General features: G+C 40.9%; 1 protein-coding gene and 1 long non-coding RNA gene across 20 annotated transcripts in view; one reads left to right on the top strand and one right to left on the bottom strand.

Annotated features, from left to right (window-relative positions):
- Positions 1-482: 482 nt before the first annotated feature.
- On the bottom strand, positions 483-14,732 carry LOC147359211 (uncharacterized). 2 transcript variants are annotated; one of them, XR_015140633.1, is made up of 2 exons: positions 7,496-14,732; positions 483-706 (listed from the first exon to the last, which is right to left on the bottom strand). It is a non-coding gene; the product is annotated as an uncharacterized LOC147359211 (long non-coding RNA). The 2 variants fall into 2 exon arrangements; XR_015140632.1 differs by lacking the exon at positions 7,496-14,732 and adding an exon at positions 6,045-6,171.
- RSPO2 (R-spondin 2) overlaps positions 5,114-26,336 on the top strand; it is a 176,616-nt gene continuing 155,393 nt past the window's right edge. For 3 of the 18 annotated variants that reach the window (XM_086336299.1, XM_086336298.1, XM_086336293.1), the window contains exons 1-2: positions 5,189-6,004; positions 6,216-6,471. In XM_086336299.1, coding sequence (XP_086192425.1) covers positions 6,452-6,471 — 20 coding nt within the window. In that variant the 5' untranslated portion in view covers positions 5,189-6,004; positions 6,216-6,451. Of the gene's footprint in view, positions 5,133-5,167; positions 6,111-6,168; positions 6,472-26,336 lie in introns of those variants that run through there. The other 15 variants (XM_086336308.1, XM_086336305.1, XM_086336297.1 and 12 more) reach the window with 14 other exon arrangements.

Here is a 26,336-nt window from a genome sequence, read left to right as displayed (position 1 = left end):
TTTACCAGCTGTAAATAGGAATAGGAGATGACAAAATATTGATATTTGACATTTATATCAAATCAAGAAAGAAGTACTTATTGCTGCAGTATGTTTCTGCAGCTCGTTATGTGATTGTAGTTGGTATTTATAACTTACTTTTTCCTAGGACTGAGGTAGACAGGACAGACTACTAAAGTGTTATATACGAGAAAAACCTTAGTTTTGGCTTATAGAAGTATAATCTGAGTCACCACAATAGTCACAGCCTCTTCTTTTATTTAAAATAATTTTTTTATTTTTTTTGGCTGTGCTGGGTCTTCATTGCTGCGAGGACTTCTCTAGTTGCAGTGCACACGGGCCTCTCATTGCGGTGGCTTCTCTTGTTGCAAAGTTCGGGCTCTAGGGCTTCAGTAGTTGCGGCTCTTTGGCTCTAGGGCACAGGATCAGTAGTTGTGGTCCAGGGTTTAGCTGCTCTGAGGCATGTGGATCTTCCTGGATCAGGGATAGAACCCGTGTCTTCTGCATTGGCAGGTGGATTCTTTACCACTGAGCCACCAGGGAAGCCCCAGCCTCTTATCCAACCAAGACTTGAGCCAGTTGAGAACCATAAAATGAAGAGAACTCCTTGAATGAAGAGAAGGTAAGGTCTCTTGAGGAAGGACTCTCACCATAAATCTTTTTCCCGGTCTTCCCCCACAGGACCTGGAGCCATTTACTCAGATGACTATGTTTTGGGGAAGGAGAAGTAAGTAGACTTTGGTTAATTTTTTGACACCCAAAATGTCAAGAGAAGTGGCTTATGAAGACTGGGTAATTAATAGAGTTTGGGTTTGGGTTCACCTCTCAATGGGCCTAGTGGATCCCATGATTCATGCCACGGTTATTTCCTCAGTTCTAGAGTGAACAATTGGAATAGACATAGTTGGCAGCTAGAACCCCTATGTTGAATTAGAACCTCTATGGTCTTCAACCTACATATATATATTATATATATACAATATATATATAAAATTATCTGGCGTGCTGCGATTCATGGGGTCGCAAAGAGTCAGACACGACTGAGTGACTGAACTGAACTGAATCATGTGTATAAGGTATGTATTATTAAGTTTTCTGTATTGTTCCAAAGTTAAAGCAGCTTATAAGGATGCAAATAATACTGAAAAATACAACACTAAAAATAGGTGCAAAAAACACAGCAAAGGGAAAATAAGAGTAGAAATATAAAATGGACCAAGAAATGAGACTAGTACATAAAGTGTCTGACCACAAATTTGCTCCTGAGAAGTAACAGAGCTCATTATAACCATAAGTTAAAGACAGGCCAAATGCTTAGGAGAGGCAAGTCTATTTGTGACATGGGTAGTGAAAAAAGTTCTAAGAAGCATATTTCCTGCTCTTAGGGATTACTTGTTCTATTGTTCATCTCAATTAGCATAACTAATTGCATGTCCACAAAGAGCAAAAAGAGACATTCTCTTCTATTAATGAAAACTGTCTCATTCTTAAAATAGCTGAGAATCTTTATCTCTTGTTATTAACCAAGTGTAGTAACACTTCCTTCCAGCAACCACATTCATACAAAAAAGAATGGAAATGACACTATTTTAGTTCAAAAGAGTTCAGAGTGCACAAGATTAAATAAAGGGAATAATTTTAAAACTTCAGGTCAAATCTCATGTTTTTTTCTTTATGAGCTGGTCTGAGTTAGACTTCCTTTGAAGAGAGCCTCCTGGATCTCTTCCATGAGGATGGAGAACAAAATGAGAAATGGGCCTTATCACATCAGTCTACAGAAGAGTTCTCAAGTGGCAGGACATAGTATTAATATTTGGAGGAGTCAAATATTTACACATTTTTCAAATGTTAAATAAGTGATTATGATGTGGCTTTTAAAAACAACAAATTAGCCTGGATAAGAACTGGTCAGTGACCTGGTTGAAGATCTTTTGTATTAATTAATTTAATTATCTCATACAAAATATAATAAATGAACATAGGCTATCACATGTAACTAGCAAAATGGACATTCAGCTTATATTTAACAGAACAAAAAAACTATCAATATTAATACAATGGCAAAAATGCCATAATTTGTTCCAAAGTAAATAATGGATAAATTCTAGAGTGGAAGAGTAAGTATGACAGCAACTAATTTCAACAATCAATAAGAAGATTGTGGGAAACTTCAACTCTGAGAATATGAATATCTGATAACAGAAAAGATAAGACTCTAAATCAATTAGATGATGAAAATGAGAGTCAGAGCCAAAATCAACCAAATCTGTGAACATAAATACTTAGCAAAAATTTAGAAAATGTAAACTCTATTCTAATGTAGCCACATCATACAGTCGTGAAACCACTAACAGCGTACAGTTTTTAACATTGAAAAAAGTGTCTTAGAAAACTCCCAAATAAAAACTAAAAAGAATGGCATGAAGAAGAGCTTTTTACAAGTGTAACACAAAGAAATTATAAAGATAAGACTGACAAATTTTAAATAAAATTATTTTTAAAATTTAAGTAAAGAGACAAATGATAAACCTGGAAAAAGCATTTGCAACCCAAATAGCAAAAGATAATATATTTATATATATCTATAGTATATTGTACAAAATAAAATTAAGTGAGTAAGAGCAGAAAAAAAGGTAAATGATATCTTTGAAAAGTTGATAAAAAAGGAAATATAAATTGCCTAAGCATATTAAAGGTGCATAATTTCATTTAAAAGAAATAAAAATTAAAACCATTGATATATCATATTTTGCCTAGGAGTGCTAAAGGTCAAAACACATTGGCTGGTTTATAGGGAGATGGGCACTTTCATACACTGTAATTGGATAGAATCTCTGTGGAAGGCATTCCCTCACACTCGGTTAACCTTCTCTATCACCAGTGAGTGGGATGATGTCAACCTCCTCAGTATGGTTCTCTGTAAACATACACCAGACACATGTCTGTTTATAAAGCGAGTTTAATGAAACCACCATCTAAACTCAGTTTAAAGAAAAAGTCCATTGAGTCTCTATGATGGAGAAACTCTGAGCACTGAGCCTCATCAACAACACTTTCACAGTTTAGAAATGAAAGGATGCAGAAATATGGGATTAAAGTTAATGATAGTTTAGGATCTGCTAGGGGTGTATTTTTTAGTAGCAAAAACATTCCTGGGTTCTTGAAATCAGGAAAAATATTCAGTGAATGGCAAAAAAGGAAAAAAAAATTCTGCTTTATCAACAACCTAGTCCAAAGAGATTAAGTGTGAGATCCTAAGTACCCTAAGAACAAAGTGTGAAAGATTTTTGAAGTTCCTTGGTGTCCTTTAGAGACAGACCAGGAGAGAGCACAAGGAGAAAGGAATTAGGAATCTTCTTGGCTTCCAGGGTCCGTTCTTATCTTAACAGCATTAACCAATATTCAGCAGTGATACTATTAACATTCTTTTTTATGTGTGAAATGGATTTAGGAGTTCACTAAGCTGAAAAGTATCTCTGGTTTTAAAAATGCCAACAGTGCAATCCAAATGATTACAATTTTGGAAAGTAACCTTTGAAGACAGAAGATTGAAAGTGGTCTGTAAATTTAAGGATGACAGTGGCTAATTCTCATCTTTCTACAATGAAAACTCATCAACGATGAGTTTGTCCTCACGCTGTTGGACTCACTTCTTGACAGAAATAGAAAATTGACTGAAAATCAGAACATGGTAGGGGTAAAAGAGTTCGTGTTCTAATTTCCTAAAAGTACCGACAAGGAAAAGATCCAGAGATGTGTCTAAAACAACCCACATGGAGCTAGATCTACTTGGTCTTGTACTTACTTTTGTCTTTAAATATTTTAAAAGACACTGATGATCTCTAATCTTGAATGGATCCCAAGGCTATAAAGGCAGAGGGTTTATTTAGAGAGGAGTTTGTTGTGTCATGGATTGAATTTCTTTGCAAGTGCAATGAATTTGGTGTGTGTATTTGTGAGTCTGTGGAAGAAATGTTATTTATGATGCTTAGGGGGTAGTCACTGTAATATCATGCCAAATATCGGGCCACTCCCTAAACTGAAATGTTTCCAATTACTTCCAAATTCTGTGACAAAAATCAAAGGTTCTGAAAGCTAAGAAACAAATCCACTCTAGCCATTATGTCCTTAACTCTGTTTGTGCCCTATGGGCCAATCTCAGGGGCTGAATTTTCTTATCTGGGAAATGGGACCAGGGACTTCAACTCAGATGACTTGGATGTTCTCAGATATACATAAAATGAATAACACTAAAATTCTTAGTCACATAAATGCTGCTATATAAATAGTAATGTCTATAAAAAGTTACGGATAGGTATTAATGGGACAATTAATAATTGTGCTATTTTAATAGCCTTATTGTTTTATATGATTGTTTCAAATCTCCAAACTTCTGAACATCTTAAACTGAAGGCATAGAGAAATTTAAATGGTACAAAATGCTAGCATAATAATATGGTACTTGTGGTCATATTTGCAAACATTCCTAAACCCCTGGTTAGCAGTATAAATTCTTATCTTTTGCCTAGGCAGTAAATTCATTCCTACAGTAATGACTTCAGAACCTAAGATTTCACCAGAATGAAATCTAATAGCATCAAGAGTATGTAGCACTTCGTTAAACAGAGTATTCCCTAAACTCAAGGCACCTAAAAGTTCAATTAAGGAGACTGCGAGGGTGGGGGAGGGAGGAGGATTATGAATAAGAAGTGTTTCAGTAAGAACTGAACTTCTCTTCGAAGAAGCAAGGCCCTAATTTCTAGAATACTGCAAGCAAGGGATCAAAGGTTTTTGGAAGTTTTTCTGGAGGAGACACAAAGTCAAGAAAGACTTCTAAGGATAAGCAAAGGATTGGAACACCCCTTTCCCTCCCTAAACCGAGGACGCGTTTTAGATTCAGCTGTACTAAGACGTCTTCCTATAAAACAAAGCCAAGACGTAAATGTAAGAGTATCAGAGGTGTGGCATCTTTCGGGCTGAGGCTCAGGTTTAAACTCCGCTTTAGAAACAGCAGTCCCGGCTCAGAGCTCGGAAAGGAAGGTCTAGGAGAAGCCATCAGTCAGGTCTTCCCGCAGGAAGGTCGGCGCTGAGGTTGGAACCGGCCCTGGAGCACCAGAGCAGACGCCCTGGGGGTGAGGACAGCTGGGCTGTAGGGCTGGCACAGTCTAGGGGTACGCGTCCATCTCAGCCACTCTTCAGTTTAGCTCCCTACTCCAGGAAAGCGCAGAGGGGTCTCGCCTGGGGGTAGGCTCTCTGGAGGCTGTAAGCGCTCTTTAGGACCTCAGGGAAACCCGAGAGATTCTGGCTTTAGGACCCAGGAACTCCAAGGCAGCCCTGACTTAGTTGCCTTGGACCACAGCACCACCTACTTATAGAAGCATCCCAAGCCTGGGCCCTGCTGCATCTCCATCGGAAAGTGCGCTCGCCATCCCTTCGCCCTCCCAGGAGCGTTCTGTCTCCCACAGCTTGAAAGAGAGAAACCTTAGCTGAAAAGTGGCTGTGGAGAGAGCTCTGGAAACCGCACAATTGGATACGGATCCAGAGAGTGAGAGCGGGCGTGCCCCTCGCCTGAGGATCGCACTCACCGGCCGGGACGCAGCATCCCAGAGGCTGCGGTCCCGCCCGCCCAGCCGCGCTCCTGCTAGGCGCGGTCAGTCCGGAGGAACCTCCGCGCGCTTCGAACCCACCGCGGCCGCCCGTACCCCAGAGCTGCCACGCGCTCCCTGCGGGCCTCGGCAAACTTTTCCCCAGCCCACGTGCTAGCGAGGTGTCTCGCTTAGCGATCCCGGGATGGAGCGCCGCGCCTAGGCACGCCGCGCAGCCTGAGACGTGAGTGCTCACGGTAGGCGACCCGCGCCCGCCACCGTGGCCACAGCGCCTGGGTACCCCACTGCTGGGCCAGAGGACCTAAGAGCGAGCCTTTAACCTGCACCCTCGGGGACCGTGGAGGTCTTTTCTTTTCCCGAAGCGCCCGCGCAACGTCCCTTCCCCGGGGTCGGAGCCTGTAAGTCCGCAGAGGTTGCTAATTCACTGATTGTAATCACCTTGCTCTCCAAGTTGCCTGCAGCTGTGCGCTCCGGGTTAAGCCGCTCCGCGGCTCGCGCCAGGCAGTGAGTTCGCTTTCCCCCTCCCTTCCCTTCTTAAATTGGGACGCGTGAAAAGGCAGCTGCCTCCCTGGGCCTCTCTCCACCCGGCTTTTCCTCCTCGTCTCTCAGGTTCAAGGCGGAGAGATGCCGAACTGACCCGCGCAGCCCCCCTGGCTAGTGGAGGCTCCCCCCTCGGCGTCTTCCCCAGCAGCGCGGTCTGCGCCGGCTCCTCGGATGAGCCCTCCAGTTTCCCTACTTTGAGAGGCGTCTCTCCCCAGCCCGACCGCCCAGATGCAGTTTCGTCTTTTCTCCTTTGCCCTCATCATCCTGAACTGTATGGATTACAGCCACTGCCAAGGCAATCGATGGAGACGCAGCAAGAGAGGTGGGTTCTACTCTGCCGGAGCCGCGTGGGGTCGGGGGCGCCGGCGGCGGCACTCGCCCCCGGGCTCAGGTGGGCAGGGCCGTGCCCTCCACCCGGCCTTTGGGCTCCTCACTTTCCGGGCCCCGGGGCGCTGCCGAGAGCTCGGTCTTTTCTGTTCTTAGGAGGCGCGGCGAGCCGGGTGAGCCCGGCTTCCTGCGGGCGCTCCGGGCTGAGAGGTGCGGTCCGCACCCACGTTAGCTGTCGAGCTTCTACTTCTGAACTCTTCTCTATAGGTCTCTCTCTCTCTCTCTTTTTTTTTAATCTGGCATCCTTTTTTTTCCTTGTTATTTTTTGTCTTTTTCTCTTTTTAGTCCTCTCAACTATCTCCCCTGCTCTCATTTTTCTCTACCTTCGCCACCCACGTGCGCCCCAAACCCTGTCCCCAGATGGTTTTCGACCGGCCTACCTACAACTGTGTGTATGTGTATCTGTGCTGTGTCTGTGTCTGCGCGCGCGCGTGGGCCAGAAAGCACGAGCGAGAGGGCTGGGGAGGGGTACCAAGTCTTTGTGGAGGATCTGCATTTCCAGGAAAAGAGCAATACTGTCTTCCTCTGGACCTTAAGACGAGGTGGAAGGACTCACTGAACTTGGTACACTGAACAGCAGCTCGTGCGCAGGTTGTTTTGGGGGGAACGCTCGCTGGCAGAATGATACTTTGGGGACAGGCCCGAGTTTGCCCTCTGCGTTTACTTCCCTCACAAGCAGCTATTTCTGAGGTTCCTGGCCTCGGTGACACTCACTTGTGGCTTTTTAGCCGCCCCTCCCTCTCCATCACATATGTGCGCTGCCGGAAGGCCAGTGGAAACCTCCAGAACGGTTTCAGAGAGCTAGCTTCCCCGAAGATTTAGGGCGCCCGTGTTTGAGTCCTGCTGCTGCTGCAGCTAATCTAACTTCATTTTAGGGGAAGGGCCGCTAAACACAATGAAGTCTCCTGAAGGATTTAAATACAAACCACAACACTCCCACCGCCAACACACACGCTCACCTTGCACTACTGCCTCGCGGAAGGTGGACAGCTGCTCCCCAGAGTTTATCCATCTTGGTCCAGCAATTTGGACTTCTGCGCAGTTAGAATTTGTCCTGAGGTTGACAGATTTGGATTTTTCTGGGATGTGAACGTCTCGCTCGACCTGTGATATGGGTTGTTTCTGACTCGTTTTATGGAATTTCCAGTCCTGCATCCAGATTTTGGAGAGAGCTTTTTGCGCCTTTATTTTTTCAAAGCTTTTTAGGACGTCGTTAAGCTGTTCTCACCTAAACGCGGGGCTGAAGGTTGGCCAGCCTGAGGGCAGAGCCCAGGACAGCTGGTCGTGTGCGATTTCCGCCACCTCCGCTTTGCAATTGACACCATGGAGCTGTGCTTTAAAAGGACACCCCTTTCTCCAACCCCCGGTTCTCTTACTCTTGGTCTCTCATTTCTGACATTTCGAAAATGCTTATCTTCACAAGTTTTTCTGAATAAATACATTAGGGAGGAATTTCTTCCCAGAGGCTGTGAAAGTTTAATATTGTTATGTCTTGCAAAAGTCCCTTTCCATCTCCTTCACCTCCCTTTTCCTTTCTCCACCCCAGTATTTTCTTACCAGGTATCACTTGGTAGAGCTGGCAGGTTTTGATTACACTGTGGTCAAAGTGTTTGGAGAGGTTCCCCCCACCCTCCTCCTTATAAACAGAGGTTACAGTCTATTTGATTGAAAAGACTAACATTCAACATACAGAAAGAGCTAAAACCCCTTGCCAAATTCTTGTTTATTAAATGACTTGCTAATTCAGCGATGTCTTTCTGATCCACACTGCTTGTTGCATTGTGGTTGAATGGGGAGGAGTCGAGCTTGTTGCTCTAGTAGAACTTAACACATAGATGCTCTTTGGTGGAGCATGGCTTTACAGCACCCCTGCGGCCAGAAGCGATACTGCATGCTTTTATTTGCAGTGCCATCTCCAAAGTTCTGCCTATGCCTCCTTAAGGGTCTAATGCAAAACCTATTTGTTTCAAAGCTGCTTTAGCAAAATCTCAAGGCAATTACTGCTACATCCCCAAGTGCTGACCTTCAGGAACCCGATTCTAAAGTGTGCAGCTTTTGCCACTGTAGTAACTTGTGCCAGACAAACCTTTCAATTTAATAAATTTCAAATGCTTTCAAACTACATATAAACTAGTAAGGTTGTAAAGGAAAAAAAAATCAAAGTGTGTGTGTTTCCCTTAACAGATGTCCCTTCCCAAACCTCAAGCTGCTGGCTAAAATAACTTCGGTCCTTAAAAGTGACCACACTATCTGTGCCAACAAAAGGCATACTGTGTTTTTAATTAAAAGTGGAACTACTTAAAGGGCTGGCTAGTCAGTGTAGGGTGATAGTAGCTTTTCTGCTTTGCAAGAAAGCTTAAGGATTGCATTGTGAGAGTACTGAAATGAATAGAGATCTAACTCAGGTTGTGTGAATTGTCCCTCTTCACAGGCTTAAGCTGGTTTTAATTGATCTCATGTCCGCTGATTGATCATACACCAATTGTTGCGCATACCAAACAATTGGCTTCCCAAAGGAGATTGATTTAAATTAGTTCCTTGGTGAATGCTTGAGTACTAGCCAAATCATGTCAGTAGTGACAGTTGACATGCTAGAGCCTATTGTGGTACCAACATTTCCCCTTTTCCCTTTGTTTTGGATGGTGGCAGCTAAGTATTACTTTCTAGGAAGAAAAGTGATTAGTACCATAAAAAAAAGGTGCTCTGGCTTAGAAGACCAGTTATTTTCTTGACTTTGTGCTGTGATGTCTGCAGCAGTGATATCAGGATTGGTTAGGCTAATGCCTGGGATCTGATTCTTTTCCTTTTTTTCATATTCCATCTGCAAATAATCAAACCTTCACTGTGGAGCATTCTCAGAACTCCTTTGGCATTATGTTTAGTCTGCTCTATGATCTCAGATGCTCTATAATATCATTTTCTTAATGAAATAAAATTCTTTGCAGAGATCAGATAATTTAGTCAGTTAAAATCAATTGCATCCAGTTTAGAATAGAGAGCAAATATATCATTTAACTCTATGCTTTATTTCAAAATATGGCCAGAGGATTAGAGACTAGAATATCAGATAAAACTTAAGGGGAGACCATCATAAACAACACTAGCCACCTACGAGTCTTTTGTCTGCTTATTTAGAAAACAAAACCAGACAATAGAAATGCATTTGATAGTGACTGCTGGGGCCTGGCAGCAATATATTCGAAAGTAAGGCACAAACACAATAGTGTGGATGGATTTCTTATAGAGGGGAGACACATGCCAATGTTTTGAAAAGCTGATTGACAACTCGTGTTTTGTCTACGTGGTAACAGTCATAACTCATTGGCCCTCTCACTCTCCAGTCCCTTTTGAAATATAGTCATTATTAGCTACTGTTAACCCCTATAACCTGAATCTGTCTTGGGCCTCTTATGATTTATTTGCATGGTAAACTGGGTTATTCAATTTGTTTTATTTGGGGGGTTGGTTGTAAGTCACATTTCAGGCTGAATTACTGAAAGGTGGATAGATATCATGACTTTATTATGGTATTCCTAGGACTTCTTGAGTTTAGTATGTAGTGATTTCGTTTTATATATCTTTTGTCCCAGTGATTTTTACCGGTCACAGATTTACCAGGGATTTATGAAGACTGCTTCATGAAACTCTTAAAAGCAGCAAGGCTCCCAGACATGTAATTGTGTTTCTGGTGGTCTGATGGTAGGGGGCGCGATATGACAAGTGTTTCCTGCCATAGGCTTTTCCCTACTGAAGCTTCAGCTTCTCCCTCCATAACTGCGCATTTTCCTATGATTAGACTTGGCTTCTTCCATGAAACAAATGTTTATCACAAATAGTGTGGTATGTTTCTGGCAACTTTGGTTAAAAAACAAAAAGACTCATGCTTTCTCTTAAAACTTGTAGCGCTGAATTAATTTGTATTTTTAAAAATTGAATGAAAAGATGTGGAGATATTTGCAAGTTTCACAAGTACTTTTAATGATAGCTTATTTCTCACAGTATTCTTTGAAAATAAAAATGGCACATGGAACATATTAACCTACTCTTAAAAGCTTCAAAATACATTTTGTATGCTTACTTTTCTAAGTTCCAGAGTGTTTCAGAAAAGCTCGGTGTGATGTTTAACTTTGTAGCATAAATACATTCTTTCTTTTCTTCTGTTGTTAATGGGCTTTTCTTTCAACATAATTCTGAGTTTTTCTGGCTAGTATCTTACCAATGCACAGAGGTTAGAAAGTTGCCATGTCCCAACCAACATCTTACTCTGCTCCTGAAATTTGGAAGTGATTAAGAATAGGTGACATTTCGTCAGGCCTCCACTTAATTCTGGCTTTGTTAACTGTTTATAAATTCAGCCTGGGTAGAATCCAATGTTTGCAGAAATCACAAGTTGGAAATGACACTTCTAATTTCTTAATGAACAGCCGCCTCTTGATGTATTCGGAGACTAACTGGCCAGTTTATAGATTGTCCCGGCCACTTTTTATTCCTTTTCTCCCAACTGACTGCCGTTTGAACCATTTTTTTTTTTTCTGGAAATAAGCACTCTTACACCTCGCAAGTTCAGGAAATAGATGACTGACAAATCATTTGACATAATACTTCAGAACCACCCTGCTAAAAGGAAGTAGTAAGCTCAAAATATTCTTTTTTCAAAATGTTGTGATGTTCGTTCCCCTCCCCCTCCATAATCTGCAACAGTCAAGGGTTGACCATTAGATAAAGAGTGTTGCATGTCATATTGGTAAGTTTTCACATTTTGAGCTGGAATGCATATGGAAGGCACTAATTAATAAAGTACATAAATAATATATAATCATATATGATAGGGAAGGCATATCTATTACATGCTTATATGTGTGTGTATATGTAGGTGTGTGTGGAGTGGGGACAGTGTGACCATGGATGGTTGGCTTTTTGCAACTAAAAAGGGCTTTTGCTCATCTTTCCCGTTTTTCATCTTGTTCTCAGGAGCAGGACAGGGGTCCGAGGAAAGCTGTAGGTGAGGGGTTGAGGACTAGGAGAGGGAATGGGTAAGGACACAGTGTTCTTACTCTTTCCAAGGCCCATCCCTCCCTTGTCTTTCTCGCCTCTAGGACCTTTCTGTATGAGTAGCCCTCTTTTCAAGCATGCTGCTATCCCTCTTGCCCTGAAATTTCCTTCTTTCTCATATTTCTTTCTAGTCTTTTGCTTCACTTCAGCCCTTCTCTTGTTTTGCCTTATGATCCTCTTTCATTCACTCACTCTGCAATCTGTCACAACCTGGCTTCTACCTCTGTTTTATGGGAAGGATTTTCTTAGTGGTCATCCATGCTCAATACTCACCTCAATGCCAATCCCGCCTATGTCGTTCCGGTCCTCCCGTCACTAGGATGATCACTCCTTTCCAAGGTTGTTTTTTTCTTAGTGACACGGCACTCAGTTTTGCCTCCCATATTCTGTGCATTTTCCTTCTTTGGTCTCCTTATTCACAGTTGGAATATGCGGGTATTTCCTTACTTTTCTTCTTTCCCTTGGAGGATTTTATCCATCCCTGTATGCTCAACTGCTTTTTCCATGTAAAGTCCTTTAGCTCTATCCCCCATTTTTTTGAGCTTCAGGTTATATTACTTTCTGATTTCCCAGCTACTGCCACATGGATAGATACTTCACACACCCTCATATGTGGATAGATTCCATTCCATGCACACTAAACTTGACAACACATTCTATGCGCTCTCCCAAATATGTTCCTCTGCTTGTGTTCCCTTTTCCTGTTCATGGGTTTCTGTGTGTTGAGGCTGGAAGCCTCACTATAGTCTTTGGCTTGCCTGTTGTCTCTATTATTGGTTTGTTCAGTCTTGGTAGGAGGCATCAGAAATGTTGCTTGTATCTACCCCACACTTTCCATCCCCAAAGGTATTTCCTAGATCAGATTCTCACTCACTCGTCATCTCTCATCATCCACTTCCTCCTCACTCCATCCTTTACAATGCTGCCACACTGAATTCTTCTCAATGTGATCCACAGATCTGAGCATGTTACTTCTTTGCTAATAAACCTCAAACCTCCCAGGTCTCCATATTGACCTAAGAATAAGTCCCAGCTTCTTTCACTTTACATTCAAGGGTGCTCCACCATCTGATCACAGCCTTTTTCTAATCTTCCACCGCCATGAAAGTACTGTACGCTCAAGCTATACTAAATTATTTCATTTTCAACCATACCATTGTGTGTTCATGCTTTTGTGTTGTTGAGCATGAGGTGGTGCCCAGCTAAATAAAATGTCACTGCCTCTGTGAAGCCTTCCTGGAATTTTCCCTAAAAGCTTGCTTAGCTTTTCATGCTACTCCTATAGGACTCTCATTTTACCTTTATTCTGATTATTTTGCCGTATGTGCCATCTTTTCTATATATTGAGCTCCTCTAGGGCAGAACATTCATCTTCAGTTCAGTTCAATCATTCAGTCATGTCCGACTCTTTGCGACCCCACGAATCGCAGCACGCCCAGGCCTCCCTGTCCATCACCAACTCCCGGAGTTCATTCAAACTCACATCCATCGAGTTGGTGATGCCATCCAGTCATCTCATCCTCTGTTGTCCCCTTCTCCTCCTGCCCCCAATCCCTCCCAGCATCAGTCTTTTCCAATGAGTCAACTCTTCACATGAGGTGATTTTGGAGCCCAAAAAAATAAAGTCTGACACTGTTCCCACTGTTTTCCCATCTATTTGCCATGAAGTGATGGGACCAGATGCCATGATCTTAGTTTTCTGAATGTTGAGCTTTAAGCCAACTTTTTCACTCTCCTCTTTCACTTTCATCAAGAGGCTCTTTAGTTCCTCTTCACTTTCTGCCATAAGGGTGGTGTCATACTTCTCAAACCAGGCCAAATAGAGTGCTTCCTCCACAAGTTGTGCCTGAACAAAAAAGTCATTGAGACTTTGTTGTTTGCTCTTAAAATAATGCTAAAGACTTAATGAGAAATGTTTTTCTTTTTTGGGGGGTCAGCTTTCACCTTTTTATTTTGTCTTGGGTATAGCTGATTAACAGTGTTGTGATAGTTTCCGGTGAACAGTGAAGGGACTCAGCCGTACATATTCACATGTCCATTCTCCCCCAACTCCCCACCATCCAGGCTGCCACATGACATTGAGCAGAGTTCCCTGTGCTTTACAGTAGGTCCTTGTTGGTTATCCATTGAAAGTATAGCAGTGTGTACGTGTCCATCCCAGACTCCCTAACTGTCCCTTCCCTCAAGAAACTGTACCTTCGTTCTCTAAGTCTGTGAATCTTTTTGTTTTATAAGTTAATTTGTGTCATTTCTTCTTAGATTCCACATATCAGGGGTTTCATGCAATGTATCTCCTTCTCTGTCTGACTTTTTCACTCAGTATGACAATCTCTAGGTCCGTCCATGTTGCTGCAAACAGCATTAGAAATGATTTTTCTTTTAAATTCAAAGTTCTTTGCACATAGTTGAAGTTTGAATGAATAATTAGATAATAGATATAATTTCATTATTTACTGTTCTTTAGAGTTTAAAGATAAGCAATGCTGACATATGAAAGCGTCCCCAGTCTAGCCTTATTCTGAAGCCTCTGATGGTCCTCAGCATTTCACAGAATACACGAGTGCCCTTGTGTGTTCTCCTATAACTGTTTATTATGTGGATGATAGAGGATGAGTTGGGGCAGGGGAGGGGAAACTGGGAGTAACCTGTATCTAAAGGTACTTCTAGAAAAACAAACAAAAAATAAAAACAAATAAAAAAATTAGAAATAAATAAAAATACTTCTAAGGAAAGGGCCAAAAGGGATTTTCATTTCCAAACTCTTGGTCTGTATGAATAATTATTTAGACCAAAAAGAAAGTAGTTTTTATCTTCTTAAAAGGCAATCATATTAATAGCATAAATTAGTGCAGGCAGACATTCAATCTTATATTTATGACTTTAGAGTAATATAGCTATGTAGACATACCTATGAGAGACAGATGTGTGTGTGTGCATGTGTGTGCGTGTGTGTATTACAACAAGTTTTGGTGTAGCTGTGAACAGACTACACAGTTTTTGTCCAGTGCCTACCAGGAGAACACAGACATTTTGCTGCCGTTTGAAGGAAGTGAGACTGGCTTGACTGATGAAGAAGCTGAGGTGCTTACTGAAATGTGTTATTTAAAAAACCAATAGTTAAGTGGAAGAGAGCTAGAACTAGAACCCAGCCCTCCTGAACTCATTGACTTTTCCTGAACAAAGTACACTTTAAACATAAGCATTCATTTTAAAAAAATAAATCACCTTTGAAGTCATTCAGATATTCTTTGGACCCAGAGTCTCACTGAGCCTCTAAACTTGCCGCAACTCAATAATGCTAACATAACTGGCATTAAGGAACTTTAGGCTGAGGGGTGAAATAACTGAGGTTTAGGACCGTAACAGACCCTGATGCTGGGAAAGATTGAAAGCAGGAGGAGAAGGGGACAACAGAGGATGAGAGGGTTGGATGGCATCACCTATTCAATGGACATGAGTTTGAGCAAGCTCCAGGAGATAGTGAAGGTCAGGGAGGCCTGGTGTGCTGCAGTCCATGGGGTCAGAAAGAGTCGGAAATGACTGAACTGACTGACTGAAGATTATAGTGTGATCTGGTAAAAGCTTGCATGCTTGTGTTGCTAATTTTTTAAATCCTCATTCTTGAATATGAATTATAGGAACTTTAATTTCGGGTACTCTAGTAGCCAGAACCGGAGAAGGCAATGGCACCCCTCTCCAGTACTCTTGCATGGAAAATCCCGTGGGCGGAGGAGCCTGGTAGGCTGCAGTCCATGGGGTCACTAACAGTTGGACACAACTGAGCGACTTCACTTTCACTTTTCACTGTCATGCATTGGAGAAGGAAATGGCAACCCACTCTAGTGTTCTTGCCTGGAGAATCCCAGGGACGGGGGAGCCTGGTGGGCTGCTGTCTATGGGGTCGCACAGAGTCGGACACGACTGAACAATTATGTATGTGTCTCTGAGGGTGTGCTTGTGCATTTGTATGTAAATATGTATGTAAATATGTATGTATGTATGTAAATATGTGTGTTGTAGGTGTGTGTGTATGTGTATATATATAATATATACATATACTTTACATATACACATTTATATCATGAAACCATCATATGATCAGAATAGCCAATCAAGGTTAGAGGAAAGCTAGTAAGTATTATTTTTACTCTTAAGAAACTATAATTTAGGTAGTTCTTCACCTTATCTAGTCATTTTGGGGAAAACCTTTACAATTAAAGCCATTTGATTTTTTCATTACCTGCTGAAAGATACTAAAAGCACTTATAAAACAACTGGCTCTGCACATTTCTTTTGAGCAAAGCTTCTTGGGGTCCAGAGTTGGGGCCAGGGATTTTGTGAGTCTCCAAATATTTTCTTTCTTTCTTTTTTTTTTTTTGAGTGTAAAGAGAGATTCTAGAGCTTTCACTGCAGCCTTAAAGTGGCCGTGGTTATCTTTCCTTAAAGAAGTTAAGAAGCATTGGTTAAAGAGATAGAAGTAGACCGTATTAATTAGCATGATGCCCGTTGGCTGCTTCAGATTCACATAGACATTTGTTTCCTAAAAGTTTATTTTCAGTGTGTGGGTTTCCAGCCATTTGCCATGTGTGTACTTCATAATATGAGGACACATTGGAAACACTACCTCAAGACTTATTGCAGTAAGTAATTACTTGGCTAATAATCCCTTTCTCAAAGGCAATAGTTGTTATATTGTCTCTATTCCCTAAAAAGTTTATAAAAGTACAAAATAAACAAAATAAGGGGGCTCTGTTAAAACTTCTCGTATGGTCTAATTTTTATCTCGTTAACTAAACAGTAATATAAAGTTTTAGAAATCAGTGTTGCAATTTTCCAGCTGACGATGTGCAGTGCTGGCATTGATGGGATTTGTATGTATCACGCTGCCAGTTCACAGACCGGTCAGAACCAGGCAGAGCACTCTTGACTTCTGACCAAGCATGCTTTTACTAGATTTTTGCTGCTGGGTCACCCCACTTAGAATTTTCCTACTCTGATGGCCTTGGTCTCTTAACCTAACTATGGATTCAGCGATCCAACCAGCCACCAGCTTTTAAAATAGACCGATAGAGGGCGCACTTTGCATTCTTTTCCTCGTGCTTTGTTCTAGGTTTTGTGCTTGCCTTGCTCTCTCTGTCCAGTAGGTTCAGGTGGCAAACCTGTTCTACAATTTCCAGTAAGACTGATGCTGGGAATAACTTGACTTCCTCATGGAGAGGAAGGGAAAAAGAATCATAAAGAGAGCTTTCAGTTTTACTGAAATGTCTGGTTTTGGTCCCTAGACTCCTTATGACAAGACCTTCTCACCAAAAGGCAAACTTAACCAACCTCACAATTTTAATGACTGTGAGGCACATATTAAGCCTAGATAGAGATTGTGTTAACCTGGAAGTGCATTACAGCTTTTGTAACTACTTTGGAAAACATTAGTTTTTATTTTTTTAAAAAGAAGGTTTACCATAATCTACAAGCCTAAAAGTGTAAGCAGCTGGTAAAATTTGAAGTTGACCAAACGACTTCAAGTTAATACTTCTCAACTGTTTGTCAAATTCTGTAGTCTTTATGTAGAGACCCATTTCATTCAACAGATCTCTCACGTTGTAACCCTTTGAAAATGGTAAAAATTGTCTGACCTTCTCTTGAAAATCCAAAGTTTAATTTTTTTTCAGTTCTTTCTCCTTCATGTAATAAAGTCTGATAGAGAACTTAATTCTGTCCCCTTGTTGCTGATCACTTTCCATTTGTATTTTTTCTTTTTGTAATCTGTTTCATTTTGTAATGCCTTTTTCTTGTAGCCAAAAGCTAGCTTTTGAAATTCCTTGGCAGTCCAGTTGTTAGGGCTAGGAGACTAATTTGAAAAACCAAATGTTGTTTGATAGTGGACAGCGGTGGTTCCCAGAATCGTGATTAGTGGGTTGAGGTTAGTTTGGCTGCGGAGCGTGGGCAGCTATTCACACCACTCCCGGTGGTCAGTAAGTCATGTAGTGACTGATGTGATTCTTGACCGAATCTGTCAATGATGAAAGATTTCTCTGTCCCCTCTTTAAATAATACTATCCTGAAAATTGATCTAGGGCTGGGCAATTGTCCCTTGAAAATTGATTGTTTAAAGTTATGAATTTTGTGCGATTTAATTGTTCTTATGTAGAAGTGAAAGTAACTAGTTCTTCGCAGCTGCTGTGGGTGATCTCAGTGTGATTTTGACTCAAAAGTGACTCAATGTAAATAACTGTTCTAAAGACTTTGGCAAGCTTGGAGTCGTCATCTTTTTTGTTGTTGTTGTTGAATTCTGAGGGAGTTCTGAAGAAATGGGAGAGCCTGGACCTAGAGAGAGGAGGAAAGAGCAGAAATAGGATCAGTTCTTTCCAGGACTTGGGGCGTGTCATGTAGAGGCTATACCAGAGCCTTCCTGCAAAGTGTGTTTCAATCCATTACCACTCTGTCAAATGTAATTTAAATAAAAGGATGTGATTCATTCTTTTGGGACTCAGGCAAAATGAAGGAGGCTCACAGGGAGGAAGAGTATGGGTTATATTTAAGAAACTATCCATTCATGTAAAAGACCCCTTCTTGATGCCCTGAATCATTGGAAATGGCCCTTCTCCAACAGTAGAGCATATCTTTTAAGGGTGTTGTCAAAACAGAGGCTGTACTGAGCATAGAGAAATGTTGGAGGGCCACTCACACTGTAAGAGCCATGATGAGCACACTTGTAATGCATGTGATGCCTAAGAGGTGTGTAAATAGAAATTCGTGCTGGCAATTATTTGGATTCAAATTATTATAAGACCTAACTCTGTCCTTCCTAAATAGAGGACACTAAACAAAATTCTTTAGATTCTGCATCTCATTCCTCTGAGTTATGATTCTAAGTTTCAATGATAAATATCATCCATGTTGAAGTTTAATCTGAATTCTCAAAAAGCAAAAGATATTTCTCAATTGGTACGTGACCATGATGTCAGTTTCGAGAACATTTCATTGTAAGACAGTCAGATTTCAATGCAGCTATAACCAGCATGGGTTTTACCATACCAATACTTTGCTTTCTTTAATGGGGTGACTAGACTGGAAGATAAAGAAGCATTTGACAAAAAATTTATTAATCATACTACTTTGCACTTATGAAAGCATACTAGGCTTGAAAATTCTTTTGGAACACAGAAATGCATGCATATTATGCAATATTAAGATTATGTTACTTGAATTACATTTGACAGAGTGGTGAGTAATGGACTGATACACACTCTGTTACAATAAAGGACCTCTCTTCAGTCTTGTTTGGAACAATATTTTCTTAATGATTTGGTTGAATAGAGATGACATGTCAACCACAGTTTTGCATAATATGAAGTTGAAGAGGACATTAAATGTTGGTTGGTTACAAAAAGATCCCGATGGCTGGGAATAATAGCAGGAGGAACTTAGGAATAAAATCTTTTTTAAAAAGTTAGTGAATTTGACTCCATCAGGTCTCAGTTGTGGTACTCGAGATCTTCAGCTTTTAGCTGTGGCATGCAGGATCTCAACTTAGGTTCAGCAGGTGGGATCTAGTTCTCTGAGAAGGGGATCAAATCTGGGCCCCCTGCATTGGGAACGCAGAGTCTTAGCCACTGGACCACCAAGGGAGTCCCTGAATGAAATCTTAACAAGAAAAATACAGAGTTTAGATCTTAAGTTGAAGAAATCGACTATGGAAGAAAAGGATGTGGGAGAGAAGGGGTTATCGTTCATTTTTGACTGATCCTGAGGTGACAGTGGCATATAGTAATGATGTAGTTGCAAAAACGAGTTGGTTGCATTAAGAGAAATGTTTACCTACATTAAAGAACGAGGTAGGTGAAGGTCCTCAGCGCACACCAGTGTCCTCTAGATGTCACTACTTTCAGAGTTGGCAGCACACTTTATAATACTGCATTGATTTCCTAGGGCTCCTGTAGCAAAGTACCACAAACTAGGTAACTTAAAAAGCAAAAATTAATTTTCTTACAGTTCTAGAAGCTAGAAGCACGGTATTAAGGTGTCAGCAGGTCTATGCCCACTTTGAGACAACAGAGGAGGACACTTCCTTGCCTCTTCTGGCTTCTAGGAGCCTTAGATATTCCTTAGTTTGCGGCGGCCTAACTCTAATCACTTCCTTCATCTTCACAAGGCTGTCATCCCTCTGTGTTTGGTTTCTCGTCTCGTCTTACAACAATACCATTTATGTTGGAGGATACCCCATATTCTCTTAATTACAGCCGCAAAGATAATATTTCAAAATAAACTCACATTCACGGGTACTGAGGTATATGGCTTCAGCATATATTTTAGCGAGTACCACACAACCAATAGGTCCTAAACTGTGTCAGACCTTTTAGGTTCTTTAAATCCTCATTTTCAAAACTCTGAAATAAGTATTATTAATTATACCATAACAAGAGTATTAAAAGATAAAGTATTGGCAATAGAGGTATAATATTAATAACTAGAGTTGAGACCACTGTATGTAGACTGTGTACTACATGTAAAGCGTGATATTAATGACACCTCTGGACTTGTGCACACAGTGGCCCTGGGCGTGGGGATGCTTTAGACATGGTTTATAAGTGTATAGGTTTTGAAATGGGACCCGCAAATTCCTTTTTGCCGCTAAAATTCCATGAAATTGCATAAATTCATCTGAGTGTGTTGATTTACATTTTCAAATAAATACATGAATCAAATTGACTTCTTGTTCAGCTAAAACTGAGAAAGAACGTGAAAGGTCGCTCAGTTGTGTCTGAGTCTTTGTGACCCCTTGGACTGTAGCCCACCAGGCTCCTCCATCCATGGGATTCTCCAGGCAAGAATACTGGAGTGGGTTGTCATTTCCTTCTCCAGGGGGTCTTCCTGACTGAAGGATTGAACCCAGGTCTCCTGCATTGCACCGAGATGCTTTTCCCTCTGAGCCACCAGGGAAGCCAAAAAAACCCTGAGAATTCTCTTCAACTGCCTTCTTTTTGAAATTTACAGAACTCCAGGAGCTGTTAGCCTCCTTTATGAAGTAATGTTTTCAATTACTCAAATATCAACATGGTCAACATGCTTCTGGTATTAGAGGTATCTTAAATTAGTTCCCTCTGATTTTGAGTAGTATCTAGGAGTACTTGAGTACTAGGAGTACTAGGAGTACTTTGAGTAGGAGCTTCCCAGGTGGTGCTAGTGGTAAAGAACCTGCCTGCCAGTGCAGGAGACACAAGACATGAGGGTTCAGTCCCTGGGTCGGGAAGATCCCCTGGAACAGGAAGTGGCAACCACTCCAGTATTCTTGGCTGAGAAGTCCCGTGGATCGAGGAGCCTGGTAGGTTACAGTCCATGGAGCTGCAAAGAGTGGAACATGACTAAGCAACTGAGCACACACACGGGAGCTGGATCTGTTCATACTTGTGTGCTCTAGATACAGGGCTAGGAGGAACATACTTAAATGTTCTCACATTTTGAATGTGATAAGTTTTAAACATACACAAAAGCAGAGAGGGTGGCATAATGACTGCCTGTCACCCAGGTTGAACAAACATTGAGATTTCATCACACTGGTTTCATCTATTCTTCATATCCTTAAGTTTTTATTGCTATGTTATAAAGCAAATCTTAGATATTACACCGTTTTACCTTATTTCTGTATGCATTTCTTACAAATACGAACATTTTCTTAGCAAACCATGATGTTATTAACGTACTTGACTAAATTTCTTATTCCTTGGTAACACCTCATAATCAGAATGTCATCAAGCTTCATCAGTTGCCCTGGCAATGTCTTTATACAGCTGATATGCATGAATCGGCATTGACATAACACCCACTCACTGTACTTGGTATGTTCCTCAAGTTCCTTTGATTCTAGAGCAGTACTTTCTTCCCACCTAGTTTTCCATATCACTGACTTACCAAAAAGATCAGGTCTGTTTTCTACAGAACATCTGACATTTCAAATTTTTCCTTTCGCTCCCTTGTGGGGGTAATTTGACATCCTCTATCTGCCATGTTTTTGTAATCTAGAAGTTCTCCTTGAAGGTTTAATTACAGTCAGGCTCAACTCTTTTGACTAGAATGCTTACAGCTGCTGCTGTGGACCTCATATTATAATATGTCAGAAGCACACAACATCCCATGCTTAGTGATGCTAAGGTTAACCAGTAGCTTCATGTGGTAACAGCCCGATTCTTCCATACTGAGGTTCCTATTAACTTTTCATGTAATAGTTTCTCCCATTGATCTTTGTGTGAATTATCAATTACTTTAGGGGTTGTAAAATGGCTTGTTTGTTTTCTACTTTTATTCCTTCCACAATTTTTTATCGCGTGAAATTCAATAGAAAGAACTGTTCCTTTTCAACCATAGTTATTTTGTTAACTATGAAACAGTTCTTAGAGCAGGCAGTACTTAATTCTTCCTCTTTAATTGCAGAGTAATGTTCAGAGTAAGGAGTCGATGCCTGTTTGACTGGCCAGTGGGTCAGCTTTGATTTGTGTCGAGCCATGGCCTGTCGGGTGGGGGAGGTGAAGTCTTCCAGTAGTTTCTGCTTACTTGAAACATTAGGGCTGGATGACATTAAAAAAAAAAACACCTCTTTTTTGGCTTCTGCTAACAGAAATGAAATGCAAGCCTTCTGCAAACCTGAATTCTATTAGACATCTCCTGATAATGTTCTCTGTTAACAGCTTTCAGAGAAGGTAGTGAGTGAACATACAGTAGCATCAGCCTAGTGTAATCTGACACTCATTGGGTAGAAAAACAGTACTTTGTGCTACTTAAACACTCGCTGGAAGGCTTAGGGAGGGGAGGAAGGAAAGTATTTGAGGAGATCAACTGGATATTGTAGAATAGAAGTAATGTCACCTGAGAAGGATTAAAGTTTGCTCAAAGGTTGCCCTGAATGGCTCCATGCCGCTTAGAATGGGCGCCCCACGCCCATCGGCAGCTAAGTTTTAGCTGTGCAGTCTTTAACTTGAAGGTATGTGAAGGAAGGATCTAGAGATTGTCTTCAGCACTTAAGTGGCAGTAAAAGTTGTAGGAAAACAATTCCTCCTACTTATTAGCTGCAGCTATTTCTCGATAATTACAGAAGTCTTTCCTTTATCCATTTAAAAACCTACCTCGTTGCTACGAATTAAGTTACCATTGGTATCATTTTTGTATTACCTGTTGAAAAATACTATAGTATCTACATTTCCTAATTTTATTTAGTGAAATTGAAGATTTACTCCCACAAATGTCTATTGGGAAGAGTAGATACGAGCATGCTAAAAAGTTTTTTGAATATAAATATAAACACATTTAGAGCATGGCTAGCAAGACAACTTGGTAGGTATGTGGTTTTCTTAGAAGTAAAGTGCCTTCACAGTGTTAAGAGAACAGAAAGTGTTATGAGCTGAAGAAACTGGTTATATTGACAGTCAGGGAAACAGAACTGGCAAGGTGCTTCACTTCAATCTGTGTAAAGCAGGAAAAAATGAGCTATATCCACTAATTAGGGCCAGTAGTTCATGTCCCATTTTCTTCACTTGATTTGCAATTTATTTTGGTACGAAATCCCCATCTTGTTGAGATATTTAGGTGTTTTGTCTTGGAAGCAAGTGGTAAAGACTTTATACTATGTTCATGTAAGTCATTCATTTAAAAACCACTAACTGCAGAGTTTATTATGGATATAGTTCCAACATTAATTTTTTGATGGAAATACGGAAAATAGAGAATAAAACAACAAGGAAAACAAAGCTACCAGTCATCTTTCCACTTAGCAGTAATCACTGTTTAACATTTTGATTTTTCTCCTTCAAGATATTTCCTCACCTTGTACATAAATAAAAGGTTTTCAAATTTAATACATCAAGTACACAATTGTAATTATTTTAATGATATGTTTATTTCATAAGTCATTGTTCATCATGACATTTTATTTATTTTTAAATTAATTAACTTTAATTGGAGGGTAATTGCTTTACAATATTATGGTGGTTTTGCCTTGTATTGACATGAATCAGCCACAGGTGTACATGTGTCCCCCATCCTGAACCTCCCTCCTGCCTTCCTCCCCACGCCATCCCTCTGGGTTGTTCCAGAGAACCGGCTTTGGGTGCCCTGCTTCATGCACTGAACTTGCACTGGTCATCTGTTTTACATATGGTAACATACATGTTTCAATGCTATTCCATCATGACATTTTAAAATACATTTCCTTATAATTAGACAGTTAAACAACTTAAGTTTTCTGTGTTAGTAATGCTACTGTGAACATCTTTGTTCGTCTTTTTCCGCATCTTTTTTCCTTGGGAGTCATTCACAGAATAAGATATAACAATTCTTTAACCATGGCATTTATCGAGCACCTACTATGTGCCAGTCACAGATCTTCATGCTGCATGTCATCTTATTTAATCCTCAAATGACCTTGTGAGGTAGGCTCTATTTTTCTCTCCATTTTACAAAGGAAGAGTTGGAGGAACAGGGGAGGAAATAATTTGCCCAAAGTTGCAGCACTCACTAATAGAGCTGGCATCAGCCTAGGGATTTTGACTCAGCCATGCCCTTAACCACAAGATGGAAAGGTGAAGCTTGTGATCTTATTGCCAGTTGTTCTCCAGGATATGATACTGATTCCTATTCTGTAGACGGGAGATGGTGTGCACCCTGCCTTGAGCCTTCTATACTCTATTTTTAAAAAACGTCTTGTTGGCAATACTATAAAGCAATTATCCTTCAATTAAAAAATAATTTTAAAAAATCTTGTTGGATTATTCCTACAACTGAGAATAGAAAGAAACATCTCCCTTACTCTCAAGAAGCTCACTATTTAGAATAGACAAAACATTTTCTTTCATTCCCCCTGGCTTCATATAACATTAATATCCACTTAGTTGCATAAACTTTTATTTTCTTCTCAGCAATGCTTATGATTTCTTTACTCCGCTCCAGTATATTTTGAATCCTTCTTCTGTATCTTTTGCCGCTTGTTAGACTGTAATCTTGGTATGCCACTTGCTATCACCATCTCTCTCCCGAACCACACGTGTGTCCTTCCAGTTCCTCTCCCAGTGATCCATTCACCACAGGCAGTCGGAGCAATTGCTTGTAAAACAAAAGTTGGAGCATCTGATTCTGCCATAGAAATGCTTCAGTGCATTTCCGTTGTATTTGGAATAAAACCCAAATTCGACTCAGCCGGAAAGTCTATGTGTGAGCTGGTCACTTTTTATTTCTCCAGCTCTCTGTTTGTTATCTCAGTCTGGTCGGACTCTTCCTGTTTCTCAGACACCATCAACTGGTTCCTGACTTGGGACCTTGCATTTGCTAGGTCTGACTAACAAGTTCTTTTCTCATCCTCTTTGTGACAAATTCCTTTCTAGTAACTGTTTCTAAAACAGCGTGGTTATCTATTTTCTGCAGTTAAACCATCAGGGCCAGGATACAGTGAGGCAAGAGGGGTGCCCACACATGGATCCAAAGAGTGTACTGAGACTGAGAGAGAGAGACTTTCAGCGTCTCCTGTCAGAGCCTTGCTCACCTCACTTGAGTCCCAGCCCTCTCTGTTATATCAGCTATTTATTTCTTAAACACAGTAGAATTTTCTTTGCTCCTGTGGCAGTGAACACTCCACATTCATAATTTCTGTTTCTTTTGCCTCTTGGGCGTCCGTAGCTAGACTATATTTTCCAGCTTCCTTTGGAGTTGGGTGTGGCCGTGGCCTCAGTTTGTCCTGGAAAGTGCGCAGAAGAGATGTTCTTCCTGCCTCTGGACTTGTTTCCCAAGCCTCCTGCCAGAAGGGTGCTCTTTCTCATCTTGAGTTGGCCAACTTGGTGCAGAGGACCCAGCCCCCTTCTCTGAGCCCGCAGGGGTGGCGGGACCACCAGGTGCATGGAGCTTAGGTCCTTGAGTGACCCCCTGTGAATCTCTCTACTGCACATCTGCACCCGACCCCGTGTCAGCAAGAAACAAACTCCTTTTGTGTTAAAGCCACCAAGACTCTGACATTTGACACAATGTGGATGAATCTGGAGGGTATTATGCTAAGTGAAATAATCAGCCAGAGACAAAGACTGCCTGGTAGCAGTTATATGTGGAATCAAAAGAAAAATTCAGGTTCATAGGAACAGAGTACAAAAGTGGATGCCAGGGCCTGAGGGGTGTGGGAAATAGGGAGAGGTTGGTAAAGGGTTCAAACTTTTGGCTATAAGATGAATAAGACGCAGAGGGCTGGGATAGGGGAGGGGAGGGAGGCTCACAAGGAAGGGGATATATGCCTAGTTATGGATGATTTGAGTTGTACTGCAGAAACCAACACAGCATTGTAAAAATTTTTTTTAAAGAACTAAATATGAAAAAAAAAAATGAAGATGTTCTAAGGGGATAATGTATAATGTGACTATAGTTGGTAACACTGTACTGAGATTTCCTAGAACTTAAATAGTCTCACCAAAAAAAAAAGTAAATGTGAGATGTGTAAATTAAATATGTTAATTAACTTGATTGGGGGAATCCTTTCACACTGTATACATATATCAAAACATCACATTGTATACTTTATATTACAAATTTGTCAATTATACTTTAAGCTGGAAAAAACCAAACCAAGAAAAAGGGAGGGGCTAGCTTCTTGCCTTAACTGATACAAGCTCCCTTACTCACACAGGAGCTTTTGAAGCATGCTCCAAATTATGGTGACCTTATTCACATTGTATCAGTAGTACCCAGTACAGTGCTTAGGCTGTGGGTATCAAAGAAATGTTT

Source organism: Bos grunniens, chromosome 14 (genome assembly GCF_055505025.1).
Source record: "Bos grunniens cultivar Pamir isolate PY7600 chromosome 14, Bosgru_T2T1.0, whole genome shotgun sequence".
Classification (NCBI taxonomy): domain Eukaryota; kingdom Metazoa; phylum Chordata; class Mammalia; order Artiodactyla; family Bovidae; genus Bos; species Bos grunniens.
Note: the sequence above shows the minus strand (reverse complement) of the source record. Positions and strands in the feature narration are given on the sequence as shown.